General features: G+C 43.3%; 1 protein-coding gene across 1 annotated transcript in view; it reads left to right on the top strand.

The window, feature by feature from the left end:
* Positions 1 to 19,734, top strand: part of LOC144492783 (gamma-aminobutyric acid receptor subunit beta-4-like) — a 705,925-nt gene that overhangs the window by 260,676 nt on the left and 425,515 nt on the right. The window contains exons 2-3 of the mRNA XM_078211203.1: positions 2,135 to 2,355; positions 17,063 to 17,145. Coding sequence (XP_078067329.1) covers positions 2,135 to 2,355; positions 17,063 to 17,145 — 304 coding nt within the window. The remainder of the gene's footprint in view (positions 1 to 2,134; positions 2,356 to 17,062; positions 17,146 to 19,734) is intronic.

Genomic DNA, 19,734 nt, shown 5'->3' with positions numbered 1-19,734 from the left:
CGCAAGCTTGTGAGAATAAAGCCTTACTGTATTTTGACTCAGACTAGTCTCAGAGGTATTTTTTACCTACAACACCAAGTTTCTCCAACCTCTCCTCATAGCTAATGCCCTCCATACCAGGCAACATCCTGGTAAATCTTTTCTGTACCCTCTCCAAAGCCTCCACATCCTTCTGGTAATGTGGCGACCAGAATTGAACATTATATTCCAAGTGCGGTCTAACTAGGTTTCTATACAGCTGCAACATGACTTGCCAATTTTTAAACTCAATGCCCCAGCCAATGAAGGCAAGCAAGCCGTATGCCTTCTTGACTACCTTCTCCACCTGCATTGCCACTTTCAGTGATCTGTGTACTTGTACACCCAGACCCCTCTGCCTATCAATACTCTGCCATTTACCGAATATTTCCTATCTGTATTAGACCTTCCAAAATGCATTACCTCACATTTGTCCGGATTAAACTCCATCTGCCATCTCTCCGCCCAAGTCTCCATCTGTATCCTCTGATGGTCCTCATCGCTATCCGCAAATCCTCCAAACTTTGTGTCGTCTGCAAACTTACTAATCAAACCAGTTACATTTTCCTCCAAATCATTTATATATGTTACAAACCGCAAAGGTCCCAGCACTGATCCCTGAGGAACGCCATTTGTTGCAGCCCTCCATTCAGAAACACACGCTTCCACTGCTACCCTCTGTCTTCTTTGACCAAGCTAGTTTTGTATCCACCTTGCCAGCTCACCTCTGATCCCATGCGACTTCACCTTCTGCACCAGTCTGCCATGAGGGACCTTGTCAAAGGCCTTACTGAAGTCCATGTAGACAACATCCACTGCCCTACCCTCATTAATCAGCTTCATCACTTCCTTGAAAAACTCGATCAAGTTCGTGAGACACGACCTCCCCTTCACAAAACCATGTTGCCTCTTACTAACACTTCCACTTATTTCCAAGCGGGAATAAATCCTGTCTCAAAGAATTCTCTCCAATAATTTCCCTATGACTGATGTAAGGCTCACCGACCTGTAATTACCTGGATTATTCTTGCTACCCTTCTTAAACAAAGGAACAACATTGGCTATTCTCCTATCCTCTGGGACCTCCCCTGTAGCCAGTGAGGATACAAAGATTCTTCTCAGATTTATCCAGTGTAGCCAGTGAGGATACAAGTATTTCTCTCAAGATTACCTACAAAGGTGTAAATCTCATCCCCTTGAACTATGTGGAGAAACAGACCGTAAGAATTGCTTGCCTTTTATTGTTGTAGTACGGTTAGTCTGTGTAAGAATAATTTTGATTTTTGTCACTGAAAATGAAAGACTGTTGTTTAAAACCATTCATTCCTGAATCATATGGAGGTTCTGGTTGCAGGTTTAACATCCACTTGTTGTGATTGGAGCCACCGGAGTCCTGCTAACAGATATGTTGTGTTATTTCTCAAAGCAGTTACTATTGTTGTTTACAGTACGGTACAGCTAAGCATGCCCTAAACGTTTTGCAGACAATAAAATGACTTGTTTTCCCTCACACCTCTCATGATCATTTCTCATAGAGCTTTACTGTCAATGAAGGACAATGGAAGTGTAGTAATGAAGTAGTTTTGAAATGTTCATGCTTTTTTAATTTAGAAAACACCAGCAGTTTATTTACAGCAAACTCCTACAAACCGCAATGTGATAATGACTGGATAATCTGTTTTTGTAATGTTGATTGAGGGATGAATATTGGCCAAGACACTGGGAGTAGGTCCACAGCTCTTGTGGGATTTTTACATCCATTTGAGAGGACAGTTGGAGCCTCGATTTAATGTCTTATCTGAAACGATGCAGCTCCGACAATGCGTGTTCAATCCTGGACTGGGAGTCTAACCTGAGACTCTGTTTGCACAGGCCTCTGAAGTGGGACTCGTAGCCAAAGCCAGATTCAGAGATGCCAATACTACCACTGGGCTGTAGCTCATATTAATCAATAATATTTCTGATTCAGTAGCTACCCGTAATGTAACACAGGACAGCAGCAAACTGTTGTCGCACTGTCCTTTAAAATGGAGAGCTGATATATAACACATTTTTAAACAAGTTGGATTTGAGCATCAAGACAGGTAACACTCAGCTCCACAATTTTGTTTTGCAGGATTATACCATCACTATGTATTTCCAACAAGGTTGGCGGGATAAGCGTCTATCGTATACAGCACTTCCACTCAACCTCACTCTAGACAACCGAGTTGCTGACCAGCTCTGGCTCCCCGACACCTACTTTCTGAATGACAAGAAGTCCTTCCTGCATGGGGTGACAGTGAAAAACCGCATGATTCGTCTGCATCCAGATGGCACCGTGTTGTATGGACTGAGGTATGTGGTGACTGAGTGTGACGCAATTTAAGTATTCCTCAAACAGCAGAGTACCTATGCACATTGTTTTGTGGTCCGCAGACTGCTCCTCTGATACACTGGTGTATACATTCATAGCTGTAACTGACAGGACACTTCGTAACATAAAGATCCAAACATCCTTTAGTTACTTCAAATTCACAGTTATCTTTTCAAATGAGGTTAAATATCTTTCAACTCTACAATTAACATTGACAGGAGGCTCAATAACCAGAGAACACAGAGTTAAACAATAAAAATCAGGGGGGGGAGATGAGATGAATATTTATTGCAGCAGGTTATTGTGATCTGGAAAAGGTGGTGGAAACAGATCCAATAATAACTCTCAATTTATTATTGGACAATTTGATAAATATTTGATAAGTAAAATCTTACAGGGCTATGGGAAGGAACAGGAGAGTGGGGCTGACTAACTAAGCATCTGCACCGAAACAAAGATCTGTGCAGTATCATTCCACGACACAATTTAATTATCTGGTGCAATTATGTAAATTGAGAATGTTTCTCAAAGACAATTTGTTATTTCCAAGTGACCAGTGGCTGAAGGAGCTGGAAATCAAATGGTAATTAGTGTTGAGAAAGATACAATTCAAATTGGTCCTTGAACAGTCAGACTTAGTTTACAACAAATCTTCATTAAAAATTCTCCATAAACAGGACTCCATAAAGCATAATTGGTAATACACAGCTCTGTAACAATCCTGGGAGTGCAACATTTAAAAAAATCAAAATGCAGTCCAACAAACTCACAAAGCAAAATTTCCCTTTCATTTTCCCATTGACTGATCTCAAACTAACTGGCCAAGAAATCCTTTCTTCTCTCTTCCTTCGTTCTTGAAGGGCATTATTACATTTGTTCACTTCCAATCCAGTGCAATTATTCTAGATTCTATGAAGTTTCGAAAACCATAATTTTGGAAATTTCTCCTCTCTTTCCTCTCTGGCGGCTCTGCCTCTATTCCTCTGTCAGCCTCCTTCTTCTGCTCGAGCTCCATAAGAACATGAGGAAAAGGAGCAGAGAACCACGGAGCCTGCTCCACCATTCAGTGCAGTCATGGCTAACCTTGGGTCTGAACCCCATTTTCCCACCCACTCCCCATATCCTTTAATTTCTGACAGACCAAAAATCTGTCTATCTCAGCCTTAGTCTACAATGGGATATACACAACCATCTGGGGTCAAGAATTCCAATGATTCACAAACCCTCTCAAAATTTTGTAAGTTTCGATGTGATCACCTCTAATTCTTTTAAAATTCAGGGAATCTACTCAGCACAACAACCCCCCCCCCCCCCCCCCCCCCCCCCCGCCCCCCCCATCACAGGGACTAATCTAGAACATAGAACAGTACAGCACAGAACAGGCCCTTCGGCCCACGATGTTGTGCCGAGCCTCATCTGAAACCAAGATCAAGCTATCCCACTCCCTATCATCCTGGTGTGCTCCATGTGCCTATCCAATAACCGCTTAAATGTTCCTAAAGTGTCTGACTTCACTATCACTGCAGGCAGTCCATTCCACACCCCAACCACTCTCTGCGTAAAGAACCTACCTCTGATATCCTTCCTATATCTCCCACCACAAACCCTATAGTTATGCCCCCTTGTAATAGCTCCATCCACCCGAGGAAATAGTCTTTGAACGTTCACTCTATCTATCCCCTTCATCATTTTATAAACCTCTATTAAGTCTCCCCTCAGCCTCCTCCGCTCCAGAGAGAACAGCCAACCTTTCCTCATAAGACCTACCCTCCAAACCAGGCAGCATCCTGGTAAATCACCTCTGCACTCTTTCCAGCGCTTCCACATCCTTCTTATAGTGAGGTGACCAGAACTGCACACAATATTCCAAATGTGGTCTCACCAAGGTCCTGTACAGTTGCAGCATAACCCCACGGCTCTTAAACTCCAACCCCCTGTTAATAAAAGCTAACACACTATAGGCCTTCTTCACAGCTCTATCCACTTGAGTGGCAACCTTTAAAGATTTGTGGATATGGACCCCAAGATCTCTCTGTTCCTCCACAGTCTTCAGAACCCTACCTTTGACCCTGTAATCCACATTTAAATTAGTCCTACCAAAATGAATCACCTCACATTTATCAGGGTTAAACTCCATTTGCCATTTTTCAGCCCAGCTTTGCATCCTATATATGTCTCTTTGCAGCCTACAACAGCCCTCCACCTCATCCACTACTCCACCAATCTTGGTGTCATCAGCAATCTAGATCAGCAATCTAGTGAACCATCACTGTCCCGCCTCCAATACAAATATATCCTTCTTTAAATGTGACCAAAACTGTACACAGTGTTCCAGATGTGGTCTCACCTAAACCCTGTACAAATGTAGCAAGACTTATTTACTCCTGCAGTCCAATCCCGACACAATAAAAGAAACATATTATTTGTCTTCCTAATTGTTTGCTGTACCTGCATGCTGTACCAGCATACACAAGTCTCTCTCAGCATCAACATTTGCAAGTCGAACAGTTTTTAAAAATATTCAGCTTTTCAATTCTTACAGCCAAAGTGAATAACTTCACACTTCCCCACATTATTCTCCATCTGCCATCTTGTTGCTCACTCACTAAACTGTCTATATTTCTTTGCAGTCTCTCTGTGTCCTACCCGCAGCTTACATTCGCCTTTAGCTTGGTATCCTCAGCAAACTTTGATACATCACTCTCTGCCACTTCATCTAAATAGTTGAGGGGCTAGAACAGATCCCTGCACACTCTACTATCCACTGCCTGACAACTTGAAAAAAAACATTTTTAAATGTTTATTCATGGCTAGGCCAACATTCATTGCCCATCCCTAATTGCCCTTGAGAAGGTCATGGTGAGCAGCCTTCTTGAACCGCTACAGGTCATAGAAACATAGAAACTCGAAGCAGGAGTAGGCCATTCTGCCCATCGAGCCTGCACTGACAACAATCCCATCGAGGCCCTAATATGTAACCCCACATATTTACCCTGCTAGTTCCCCTGACACTAAGGGACAAATAGCATGGCCAATCAACTTAAGCTGCACACCTTTGGATTGTGGGAGGAAACCGGAGCATCCAGTGAAAACCCACAGAGACACGGAGAATGTGCAAACTCCACACAGACAGTTACCCAAGGCCGGAATCAAACCCAGGTGCCAGGCACTGTGAAGTAGCAGTGCTAACCTGCTAGCCGTGCCACACTGGTCGTGAGGATCAAGAGCTTCAAGTTTTTAGGTGTCTAGATCACCAACAATCTGCCCTGGTCCCCCCATGCTGACACTATAGTTAAGAAAGCCCACCAATGCTTCTACTTTCTCACAAGACTAAGGAAATTCGACATGTCAGCTATGACTCTCACCAACCTTTACAGATGCACCATAGAAAGCATTTTTTCTGGTTATATCACAGCTTGGTATGGCTCCTCTCTGCCCAAGACCGCAAGGAATTACAAAAGGTCATGAATGTAGCCCAATCCATCACACAAACCAGCCTCACATCCATTGACTCTGTCTACATTTCCCGCTGCCATTGGCAAAGCAGCCAGCATAATTAAGGACCCCACGCACCCCGGACATTCTCTCTTCCACCTTCTTCCTTCGGGAAAAAGATACAAAAGTCTGAGGTCACGTACCAACCGACTCAAGAACAGCTTCTTCCCTGTTGCTGTCAGACTTTTGAATGGACTTACCTTGCATTAAGTTGATCTTTCTCTATATCCTAGCTATGACTATAACACTACATTCTGCATTCTCTCGTTTCCCTCTCTATGAATGGTTTTGTCTGTATAGCGCGCAAGAAACAATACTTTTCACTATGTTAATACATGTGACAATAATAAATCAAATCAAATCAAAAATCTAAGTTTTAGTCTTCACTCAGGAAAAGGAAAACATAGGTTCAGTTGAAGAGACTGTGTGAAATTTGCACAATTTGACACAAGAAATGGGGAGGTATTGGGGGTTCTGATGGGCTTAAAAATGAACAAAACCCAGACCCAGATGAACTGCACCCAAGGCTGCTTGGAAGGCAAAGCAGGAAATTGCAGGGGCTCTGACACAAATTTTTAAATTCTCTCTGGCCACAGGGAAAAAGCCAGAGGACTGGATAACATGTGGTTTTACCATTTTAAAAAGTGTTGTTGAGATAAGCCAGGGATCTACAGATCAGTGATAGTAAAACTACTGGAGAAAATTCTGAAGGAGAGCATTTATCTCCACTTGGAGAGGCATGGTGTCATCTGGCTTCATCAGAGGGAGGTCATGTCTAATAAATTTGATTGAATTTTTTCAACAGGTGACAGGTTAGTAGATGAGGGCCGTGCAGTTGATGTAGTTTATGTGGATTTCAGCAAAGCCTTTGACATGGCGCCACATGGAAGACTTTCAAAGAAGGGGCTTCAGGGTAATTTGATAAAGTGGATTCAAAATTGGTTCAGTTGTAGGTGACAGAGGAAGATGGCAGAAGACTATTTTAGTTACTGGAAGCCAGTGTCCAGTCGTGTACCACAAGGATCTGCTGGGATCCCTATTATTTGTCATTTATATAAACAACATAGATGACTATATGGGGGATAGGATTAGTAAGTTTGCGGATGGCAGAAAGATTGGCTGGTGGTTAACAGTGAGGTTGAGTGCCTTGGGCTACAAGATATAGACAGAATGGTCAAATGGGCAGATGAATGGCAGATGGAATTTAACCCTGAAAAGTAGGAAGGAGTAATTTGACAAGGAAGTATTCAGTGGACGGAATGACACAAGGAAGTTCTGTGAAACAAAGGGACCTTGGTGTGTTTGTCCAAAAATCTCTAAAGGCGAAGGGCATGTTAGTAGGGTGATGAAAAAGGCATATGGGACCCTTGTCTTTCATAGAAATCATAGAAACCCTACAGTGCAGAAAGAGGCCATTTGGCCCATCGAGTCTGCACCGACCACAATCCCACCCAGGCCCTACCCCCATATCCCTACATATTTTACCCGCTAATCTCTCTAATCTATGCATCTCAGGACACTAAGGGACAATTTTAGCATGGCCAATCAACCTAACCCGCACATTTTTGGACTGTGGGAGGAAACCGGAGCACCCGGAGGAAACCCACGCAGACACGAAGAGAATGTGCAAACTCCACACAGACAGTGACCCAAGCCGGGAATCGAACCCAGGTCCCTGGAGCTGTGAAGCAGCAGTGCTAACCACTGTGCTACCGTGCCGTCATTATCAATCAAGGCACAAATTACAAAAGCAGGCAGGTCATGTTGGAGTTGAATACGACTTTGGTGAGGCTACAGCTGGAGTACTATGTGCAGTTCTGGTCACCACATTATAGGAAGGGTGTGATTGCACTAGAGGGGGTGCAGAGGAGATTTACCAGGATGCTGCCTGGGATGGAACATTTAAATTATGAAGAGAGGTTGGATAGGTTTGGGTTGTTTTCGTTGGAGCAGAGAAGATTGGGCGAACTGATCGAGGTGTACAAGATTGAGAGGCTTGGACAGAGTGGATAAGGAGCTGCTGTTCCTCTGAATTGAAGGGTCAGTCATGAGGGGACAGAGGTTAAAGGCGAGGATGCAGGAGGTTTAGAGGGGGTATGAGAAAAACATTTTTTTACCCAGAGGGTGGTAACAGTCTGGAATGTGCTGCCTGGCAGAGTCGTAGAGGTGAGTTACCTCACATCCTTTAAAAAGTACCTGGACAAGCATTTAGCACACATAACATTGAAGGATATGGGCCAAGTGCCGGGAAGTGGGATTAGGTGGGAGGTCAGGTATTTCGTGCATGTCAACGCAGACTCGATGGGCCGAAGGGCTTCTTCAGCACTGTGTGATTCTTCAAAAGGAATCTGTAACCATTTTTGTATTGTTTCCTTATTAATTATTAGTTCTTAAACCTCACTGCACAATTATAGTGAAACCTCAAACTTTGTCATTTTTATTCCCTTACCCCTAACAGTATCTTCCAACTTAAGGAATTGGATGCCATATTGGAAACACCTATATGTCTGTTCTCCAATAACGGAAATGGCAGCTCTCGTGTCCACCTTCATATTCAAGGGATGACCATCCACTAGAGATTCTCTCATGAAAGGGGCAACTTTTATCGTGATGATATAATTCAGTTGCAATGTCCCTGGAGGAGGGGATACATACATGGCACTCGCAGTTACTGGCCTCCAAAGGCAGCACACATCTTGCCTGTTCCTGAAACTTCGCCTTGGCTATGTCTTTTAACAGTGCTTGCAATAATCCGTCATCTGCCAATGGCACCTGCCATTCCTTTAATCAAGTACCCCAGGGGATCTTTTCTTTTTGTAAAAACAAATCCATTAGCTCTATCTTTGTAAACACTACATGGTTAAAAAGAGTAATTATCCTGCATTCTCAGCATCTGAGCTGTATTCCTGTCAGATATACTGATTGCCTGCAGAAAAAAACCTAAACAGCGAAAACAATCCTAACCTAGTCAATCTCTCCTCATACATCAGTCCCGTTATCCCTGGAATCAGCCTGGTAAACTTTCACTGCACTCTCTTGAGAGCAAGAACATCCTTCCTCAGAAAAGGAGACCAAAACTGCACACAATACTCTAGGTGTGGCCTCACCAAGACCCTGAGTAATTGTAACAGCACATCCCTGTTCCTGTACTCAAAACCTCTCGCAATGAAGACCAACATGCTATTTGCCTTCTTTACCACCTACTGCACCTGCATGCTTACCTTCAGTGACTGGTGCACAAGGACGCCCAGGCCCCGCTGCACACTCCCCTCTCCCAATTTACAGCCATTCAGGTAGTAATCTACCTTCTTGTTTTCTTGTTTTTGCTTCCAAAGATAGTAATCTGCCTTCTTGTTTTTGCTTCCAATAGTCCAGTTCAGTTTTCCTTTTCTAACATTGAATGTTCCTTGTACATCAAACTCATGATAAAGCATCTGCAATCACATTCACTCTTTCTGTCACGTGTATAATTTTCAGATTAAATGACTAATAATAAGCTCCATCTAAACAGTCTTGCATTTTTATCTTTGAACTTCTCCAGAAATTTCAATGGATTATGGCCAGTGTTACTAAAGGGAGGGTAATCTTCTCTCTGAGAACTAACACTCAACCACTCAAAAATAAAGTCCAAAGATGTGCGGGTTAGGTTGATTGGCCATGCTAAAATTGCCCCTTAGTGTCCTGGGTTGCGTAGATTAGAGGGATTAGTGGGTAAAATATGTAGGGATATGGGGATAGGGCCTGGGTGGGATTGTGGTCGGTGCAGACTCGATGGGCCGAATGGCCTCTTTCTGTACTGTAGGGTTTCTATGATTTCTATGAATAAGTACCTCCCTTTCATAATCTTTTAAAGAGTAGGTGAGAAATGGTACAATCTGCCGACAGTAATTTTTAGTGGATAAATCAAAAAATAACTAGCTGAGACTCTCTTTAAAAGAAATAAGTAACACTTTATTTTATTAACTAACAGTAAACAGGTTAACTAAACTATTAGCAAACTAAATAAAATACTATTCTAATGGAATGCTGTTTAAATAATTACAATTCCTATTTATTAACAAACAAAAAAAATAGAATTTCTTAGTCACACTCAAAATGCAGTCAGGTTTGTCGTCTTCCTGAAATCTTTTTCCTTCTTCTGTGCTTCTGCTGGTCTATGATGAAATTACATCTTAAGACATAAAATGTGGCTGTTACACTTGCAGAAAGTTGCTGTGTGTCTGTGTGTCTCTCTCTCTGGGAGAGCTGTGAGCAGGCTGCTGGCAGGTGGTCTTCTGTGGCTTCTGCCAGTTTTCTGGAGTTGGGAGCAGTTTTATACTCCCTATGACACACGAAAAACCCCACAGTAGGGTTGGTTTACAGGTTATCAAAACATCAAAACTCAAATCTGATAGGCTGATGCGATCCAAATGCTTATTTTAAATTGATTGGTTAACATTCAAAAACATATTGTGATTCAAATGCCTTAAGCCTGTTGCCACAGCTACTCTGTTGTTTTTCCTCTTGACACATTGGGGACGATTCTCCCATTGTGACCCACAAATTTTCTGGCGGGTCTGGTCTGGAGAATCGCGTATCGGACATTTACTGGGATTCGCATGCGCGTCTCCCAGAGCCAGGGAACAGTTGCAGTCGGGACCGCGCTGGAAACTGGTGGGAAGAGGTAAGTGATTTAAATTTGTTTTTAATGTATTTTAAATCCATTTGACATGTGATTATCGGGCATGGAACTTGCCAGGCCCGATAGCATCTCCCACCCCGCCAGTACAATTTCACCCCAACGGGGTTTAGAGTAGCTCCCCACATTCAGGGAACTAGTGGGAAACCCCGTTGGAGTGAAGGGAGTGAAGTGCCAAGGGGCAAAATGCCCATGCCCAGGGGCACCTTGTCACTGCCCACCAGGCATAGGGCAGTGCCAAGGGGGCAATCAGTGAGAGTGGGGGGTCCCGCTCCCACTCTGCATGGGGATTAGTCTGGGCTGGAGGGAGGCCAGCGATCGGGTGGGGGGGGTACACTGCAGGGGGGAGGGGGGGGGGGTCTGCCTCCCGCCGGGTGGTTGGTCTTCCGGGAGGGGTCAGCAGGGCAGGGGGGTCTGCCAGAGGGATGGGGGGATCACCACTGCTGAGTTCAGGGGCTGGACATCCGGGCGCTCTGGGGCAGGTTGCGGGGTTGGGGCTGGCCCGGGAATTGTCATGGGGGGCTGCGATCAAGCCATTGGGGGGGCTGGAGGGGCAGCATTGAGGGGGTCCTGGGCTGGCCAGCAATCGAGCTGGCTAGCAAAGGGGGAGACTGACAGATCGGGGCCACTGTGCATGCGCAGAGTTCCAGAGCTGTCAGACTCCGGCGCAAATAGGCACTGCCCCCCGCCCCGAGTGGGGAGATTCAGGTCTGAAGTTGCAATGAAAAAGCAATCGTGATCTGGACCAGTTTTCTCACCAATTCAGCACTTTTGGGAGAATCGCTCCATTGTTTTAGCCTGCACTGGATTCTTCAGCGCACAGACAAAACTAAATCACCTTTTAAACAGGCAATTTTATAACTTTTTGCATTTTTCCAGTATTTATCATTTTCACAAACACTAACTTTGCAACACCAGTGTAAATAATCATCTCCAATGAATTGTTGCCAACACAAATGTTAAAATGTTGCAATGCCAATACCAAACTCAATGGACGGGATTTTCCAGCCACGTTGCCCCAAAACCGAAAGATCCCACTCAAGGTCAATGAGCCTTTGCATGGTACTGTCCCGCCCATTACGAATTCCGTGGTGCGCGGGACAGGAATATTCCACCCAATGTCTCCTTCTAAAAGGTCGAATAATTCTTTTGATGAATATCTAATTTTTTGGAAAAATAACCAATAATCCTTTTGTTATCATTTTTTAACAGTATAGCACTAATGCCCACATCACTTGCATCAATGGCCACCTCGAATTGCTTTGCATACTTCAGTGTCACCGGTGGTGGTTAACACAGTTTTCAGATTGTTAAATGTCTCCTGAAATTCAGACATTCACTGAACTTTCCTCTGTTTTTTCAGCAGTTCAGTTAGTGGAGCAATCATACTGCTAACTTTGGCATGAATTTCCTGTTGGAACCATTTGTGCCCAGGAATCTCAGCACTTCTCTTCTTGCTGACGCTATTGGGAACTCCCCAATAACCTTTGTTTTGACCTTCTGTGGAGCCATCTACCCATGTCCAATTGTATAGATAAGAACATGACTTGGACTTTTGCGAATTCGCTCTTAGCCAAGCTTACTACCAAGTCTACTTCCTGTAGATGAATGAACAATTCCTTTAAACGTCCAAAATGCTCCTTCCACGTCTGACTGGAAACCACCAGTTCGTCTATGTACACTGCACAGCTATTTAGTCCAGATATTGCCTTGTTGGTTATTCGCTGGTGCATTCTTCATTCCAAACGGCATGACTTTAAACTGATACAGACCATTTGAGTTCACAAAAGTCAAAATCTCCTTCACTGTTTCTGATTAAGGTACTTGCCAGTATCCCTTAAGTGAATCATGTTTGGTAATAAAAGTTTCTTCACCCACCTTTTCAATACAGTCTTCCAATCAAGGAATAGGATGTGAATCTGACTTCATAACTGTATTGACTTTTCTATAATCCACATATAGCTGTTGTGTACCATCTGGTTTTGGTACCATCACAATCGGTCCAATTGCTGAAACTCACTTCAATGATACCATTCCTAAGCATACTTTCAATTTCCTTTTGACCCTGTGCCAACTGTAGTGGATTGAGTCTATACAGATGCTGATTAACTGGAACAGCATTTCCTATATCTACATCATGTACAATTACTTGGATACTTCCCAATTTTTTCCCACATTTAACTCTATATGATTGTAATAACTCTTTCAGGTTATATTGATTTTCCTCCAGAAGGTAACTCAGTAATTTATCCAAATTTCTGATTGCTTCCTCGTTATCCAAACTAATTTGAGGAATGTCAAATTCAGAATCATCTCGATTTGTTTTGTCACTCTGAGTTGTAACAACTAACACCATCCTACTTCTGCTTTCCTTCCCTATCAAAATACTGTTTGAGCATATTACCATGACACACTGAGTTTTCCTTCCATCTGGTGTTCTTATCAAATAATTCACCACACTTACCTTTCTTCCAATTTGATAAGGCCTGCTAAATGTTACTTTTAAAGGTTCATCTCCAACTGGTAGTAATACTAATACTTTATCCACACTCGCAAAACTAGGAATTTTTGATCTCTTAACCACTTTTTTCACCACATGTTGTGCCTCTTTTAAATGCTGTCGAGCCAACTCACCAGCCCTAGTTAATCTCTCCCTAAGGCTTGACGACACATTGTTCAATAATATAATCTCAGAATGCTGACTCACCTCTTTATCCTTGATCAATTTAAATTGTCCTCTTACCTCATGACCAAAAATCAATTCAAATGGACTGAATTTAGTTGATTCATTAAGTTTCAAATAGTCCAAATGGAATTCCTTTATCCCAATCCTCTGGATAATCCTGGCTATAGGTCCTCAACATGGTTTTAAAGTTTAATGCCACCATTCTAATGCTCCCTGTGATTCTGGATGGTACACAGTTGATTTAAATTGCTTTACTCCTAAGCTATCTATAACTTCTCTGAATAACTTTGACATAAAATTTGATCCTTGATCTGATTGGTTTTCTGTGGCAGTGAATATCTATTAAAAAAATGAATTAATCCTCTACAATCCTTTTAGCTTTAATATTGCGTAATGGAATGGCCTCTGAAAATCTAATTGACACATCCATTATGGTCAACAAATACTGATTCCCACTTTTCACTTTAGGGATGGACCCCACGCAATCAATTAGGACCCTAGTAAAAGGTTCCTCAAATGCCGGAATGGGTTTTAAGGGTACTGGTTTGATTACTACTTGAGGTTTTCCTATTTCCTGACATGTGGTGCTATCACTAGATTATTAATCCAGAAACTCATCCAATGTTCTGGCGGACTAGGGTTCGAATCCTGCCACGGCAGATGGTGGAATTTGAATTCAATAAAAAAAATCTGGAATAACGAACCTACTGATGACCATGAAACCATTGTCGATTGTTAGAAAAGCCCAGCTGGTTCACTAATGTCCTTTAGGGAAGGAAATCTGCCATCCTTACCTGGCCTGGCCTACATGTGACTCCAGAGCCATAGCAGTGTGATTGACCCTCAACTGCCCTCTGAACAAGGGCAACTAGGGATGGGCAATAAATGCTGGCCAGCCAGGGACAGCCATGTCCCATAAATGAGTTTTTAAAAATGTATGACATGGACGGCAAAATTCACCCACATCCTTGTGCAGTCCAGGCAAATAAAAGTGCTTTTGTATTTTCACTTATGTTTTCCTTACCCCTAAATGACTGCCTCCTGGAACCTCTTAGATTATCCTCAAAACCTCCTTTCCATAACCCATTGATAATACAATTTAATGAACCTTTGCCCATTTTTCATCCACCTAAATATGTAAAGGTCTCCACTTCTTCATTAGACATTATTGCTAATGTAATGTCACTCTGGAATACACTCAGATTCTCCTTCCATGTATGCTTTCTGACACAACTGTTCTTTCTCTGCATCTTTCTTTTGTAATTCTGCCAGTGTTCCTGAACTAGAGATATATTGGAATAGTATAGGTTAGATGGGCTTTGGATTGGTTTCACAGGTCGGCGCAACATTGAGGGCCGAAGGACCTGTACTGCGTTGTAATGTTCTATGTTCTATATCCGCTTCATCCTCCACCTGTTCTTGTTCTTCACCAGCCATCTGGTCAAAGATTATCTCTGATAGCTGAACCTCTGCCACATTATCTTTACTCCTTGATTTTTCCTTCTCCTCTCTCAGTGTGTGGCTGTATGATTTTGTTACCACAGTCAGGAAACATCCCAGAACATGCTTCAGTTGTTTGATATACCACTGGCTTTGCAACCATAGTAGGCATCACTACCATCTGTGATCCAGTTATATCATTACCCAGGATAAACTATATCCCTGAAAAAGGTAATTTCTTTATTACTCCTACCACTACTTCATCATTTTTCACTGGACTCTCCAGCCTTACCTTACATAATGGAACACTACTCCCTTCACCACTAATTCCACATATTACCACCTTTTCTGGTGATACTCCTTCCGAACTAATTATCTCCTCCTTTCTCACCATTAAAGATTGACTTGCTCCTGTATTCCTTAAGATTTTAACCTCTTTACCTACTCCATCTTTTACACATGAGTAAACCTTACCCACACAAATAAAATCTTTAAAAAGATCTGATACCTGCTTATCTACCAACTCCTGATCAGGCTGTACATTCTCCTGCACCTCTTCAGCTTCAAGCATGGTTTCCTTTGCCAATTTAACAAACCCCACTGGCTTATCTTGTTTTACCACCTCTATATTCCCAGTAGTTTGCTTATGCCACCAACACTGCAACTTTGTGTCCAGCTTTATTACAAAAGAAACATTTAATCATAGAATCATAGAAACCCTACAGTGCAGAAAGAGGCCATTTGGCCCATCGAGTCTGCACCGACCACAATCCCACCCAGGCCCTCCCCCCTTATCCCTACATATTTACCTGCTAATCCCTTTAACCTACGCATCTCAGGACTCTAAGGTGCAATTTTTAGCATGGCCAATCAACCTAACCCGCACATCTTTGGACTGTGGGAGGAAGCCAGAGCACCCGGAGGAAACCCACGCAGACACGAGGAGAATGTGCAAACTCCACACAGACAGTGACCCAAGCCGGGAATCAAACCCAGGTCCCTGAAGCTGTGAAGCCGCAGTGCTAACCACTGTGCTACCGTGCCGCCCGAATGTTTCTTAATTCTCTTCTTCCTCCATATGTTTCCTTTTTAACCTGAGGAAACTATCTTTACTATCTCCAACAAGACCTCCTTTTCTTTGACCCTGTCAATTCCTCTTTTCCCCAGTTTCTACCCCTCGCAGGCTGAAACTGATGTTGAAAACAAAACCTTGATTTATGAACTATATCAAAATCATCTCCTATTTCTGCTGCTAATCTCGGTTTTAACCCACTGCTCTTCCACATTGAGTTCTCACTACCACAGGATGTGAAATTTAAAGTTCTTCCAAAATAACTGTTTCCCTAAGAGCATCATATGTTTGATCTATTTTCAATACCCTTATCCACTTATCAAAGTTTCTTTGTTTGATTCTTTCAAATTCTATGTACATTCGACCTAGATCCTTCCCTAGATTTCTAAACTTCTATCTGTAGGCTTCTGGCACTAGTTCATATGTACTTAAGATGTCTTTTTTTTGCCTCATCATAATCATTTTTTTCTATTTTGGCATAAATGTGAGGATAGGATACTTCACTCCAGGAGTAATTCCACTGACAAATTAGGGATCTTTTATCATAAAACAAAGCTTATTTAATAACAGTTTAAATATAATTCTAACAATGAAGCAGCTCAACTATTACCCATTGAACAATACTTAAACATGACAAGCAACAGCTCTAATTTCTAGCTTATCACTGTTTCAGTTCCAAGTAAGCAACGTTCCTCTTAAAGATGCAAAAAACACTTTAAATACAGTTAGCAATCATAAATATACTTGTTATGAGTGTAAACAGCCTTGAAGCTTTCAGAGAGATTTTGTGGAGAGAGCAGCTTGCAGATCTCTGACTATATATAAACCCAGCCAGAACTGAAAGCTGTTTTTCTCTGCTGCAGACCAAGCTCCTCCCATTAACCACATTATCACATGACCCTATAACCTAAACCCACCTTCAATTCCTTGAATCAAAAACCCCATGGGACTTTTCCTTTTTGTAAACTAAAGTCCATTAGATCTATCCTATTAAACATTGATGATTTCTATGATGATTTCTATGATGATTGCATGGTTAAAATGCATAATTATCCTGATTTCCCTGCTACTGAGTGTATTCCCTACAGACATAGAAAATAATGAAATTAAAACAGTCCCCTTAAACATAAAAATTCAGTATATTTACCTATAGCAATAGCACAATGGAAAGCTGTTGTTTAGCAGAGATGGGAGGTGACACAGGAAAAGGTTCTGTTGGCATTCCCAATGCTCAAGATGAACAAGTGGGGTAAAGTGAACAGAATGGAATGAAGGAGAGCCCACCATGATGGTTCTTTACGGCTGTCTTGTTTTCAGGATCACCACCACAGCAGCATGTATGATGGATCTGCGAAGATACCCCCTGGATGAGCAGAATTGTACATTGGAAATAGAGAGCTGTAAGTAAGACTCCAAGAAATAAAATCTCCTTTAAGGGTTATAGAGTGGAGAATGCAGCTACTCTGAGACACAATGCACCATTTCTCCTGTTAATTCCTTCCTTCTCAAGGACACTTGATCATCAGGCACAGTCAGTGGAGAAGAGCACGGTAAATATCAGCAGGATAATTACACAGACAGACCCCCACACAGAAACCCACACACAAACTTCCACACAAATACTCACACAAAGACCCCCACACAGAAACTGACTAACAGACCCTCACACAAAAAACCACACATAGACTCCACACACATAGACCCTCACACTGTCCCCCACACAAAAACCCAAACACTGTCCCCCATACAAAGACCCCACACACAAACACCCATACACAGACCCCATACACAGATCTACACACACAGATCCACACACACAAATCTCCAGGCACAGCCACCCATTAAAGACACAAATACACAAACCCACACAGTCACAGATCCACACAGTCACAGATCCACACACACTAATTACACATAAACACAGACAGAGACACATGCACACAGACCCTCACAAACATAGACTCCCCCATGCACATCCCCCACACACACACCCAAATGTACACAAATCTTAGAATCTTAGAAACCCTACAGCACAGAAAGAGGCCATTCGGCCCATCGAGTCTGCACCGACAAACAATCCCACCAGGCCCTACCCCGATATCCCTACATATTTACCCACTAATCCCTCTAACCTACGCATCCCAGGACACTAAGGGCAATTTTTAGCATGGCCAATCAATCTAACCCACACATCTTTGGACTGTGGGAGGAAACCGGAGCACCCAGAGGAAACCCACGCAGACATGAGGAGAATGTGCAAACTCCACACAGACAGTGACCCAAGCCGGGAATCGAACCCAGGTCCCTGGAGCTGTGAAGCAGCAGTGCTAACCACTGTGCTACCGTGCCGCCCACATAGACCCCACACAAAAACCCAAACACTGTCCCCCATACAAAGACCCCACACAGCACAAAGACCCCCACATAATAGCCCCCCACACACAGACCTCCACACACGGAGACCGCTATGCACATATCCATACATGTAGACCCACACACACACACCCACACATACAAAAAACCCCACACACACAGACCCACACACACAGACCTACACAAGCAGACCCAAACACACGGGCCCATAGACCCCCATGCAGACCCACACACGCATGCTCACACAGACACATACACATGGACCCACACACACAGACCAATAAACAATTAACCACATGCACTGACCCACACACACGGCCCACAGATCCCCATACAGACCCACACATACAGTCACACAGATCCACGCACACAGTCATACAGACAGACATTAATACATGGACCCACACAGAGACCCACCCACACACGCTCAAACAGACCCACACACAGAACCAGACACACACACTGATGCACAGACCCAGACACACAGACCTACACACACAGATCAAGATATACACAGACCCAGAGACACACAACCCCACACAAACTCACACATGCAGCTCCACACACACAAGCACACACACAGAGGCCTACACACGCAGACCCACACACAGACCTACAGACCCATACACATACCCGCACACATACCCACACACAGACAGATCCACACAGACAGACCCACACAGACAGACTTACACACACACAAAACCACACACAGACTCACACACACAGACGTACATACACAGACCCCACAGAGACCTACACACAGATGCCCATCCACACAGACCCACACACACAGACTCCCACACACTGACACATGGATCCAGGCACACGGACCCTTTACACAACTACACTCACACAGACCTACATGCACAAACCCACAGACATACAAACACATGGATGCACACACAGATATGCACACACACAGATGCACACAAAGACCTGCGCACACAGACCCACAGACACACATGCAGACCCACACATGCAAACCTACGCACAGACCTACATGCAAAGAGACACACACACATACACCCACACACAGGCTCACACACACAGACCTGCACACACAGACTGACACATAGACCCAGACACACAGGTCCACACACATATACAGAGTCACACACAGAACAACACAGAGACTTACACACAGAACCGCAGACTGAGCCCTACTTGCAGACACAGACAGGCACATTGACACACATATGCACACACCTGAACACACAAACTCTGATATACCTATGGATCCCCCCGCACAAACACATAGCCCCCCACACAAATGTATGCACTGACCTACAAACAGACTCTCATACACAGACCCATACACAGAGGCCTACATGCAGTTCTGCACATAGACTGATACACAGATCAATACATAGACGGATACCTAGACACACACAGACCTATGCACAAACACACATATACACAAGCACACTCAGACACATTGAAAGACACCCACCACACACATGCATGTTCAGACCTTGACACAAACACACACAGACACATACACTTATATCCTCACACAGACACCCAAACAGGCAGAACCATATATTCAGAGGTGCACAAATACACACCCATTTCACAGACCAACACTGACAAATAAACCCATGTACACAGACAGA

Source organism: Mustelus asterias, chromosome 4 (assembly GCF_964213995.1).
Source record: "Mustelus asterias chromosome 4, sMusAst1.hap1.1, whole genome shotgun sequence".
NCBI classification, from domain to species: Eukaryota; Metazoa; Chordata; class Chondrichthyes; order Carcharhiniformes; family Triakidae; genus Mustelus; species Mustelus asterias.
The sequence above is the reverse complement of the archived record's forward strand: the minus strand, read 5'-3'. Positions and strand labels throughout refer to the sequence as shown.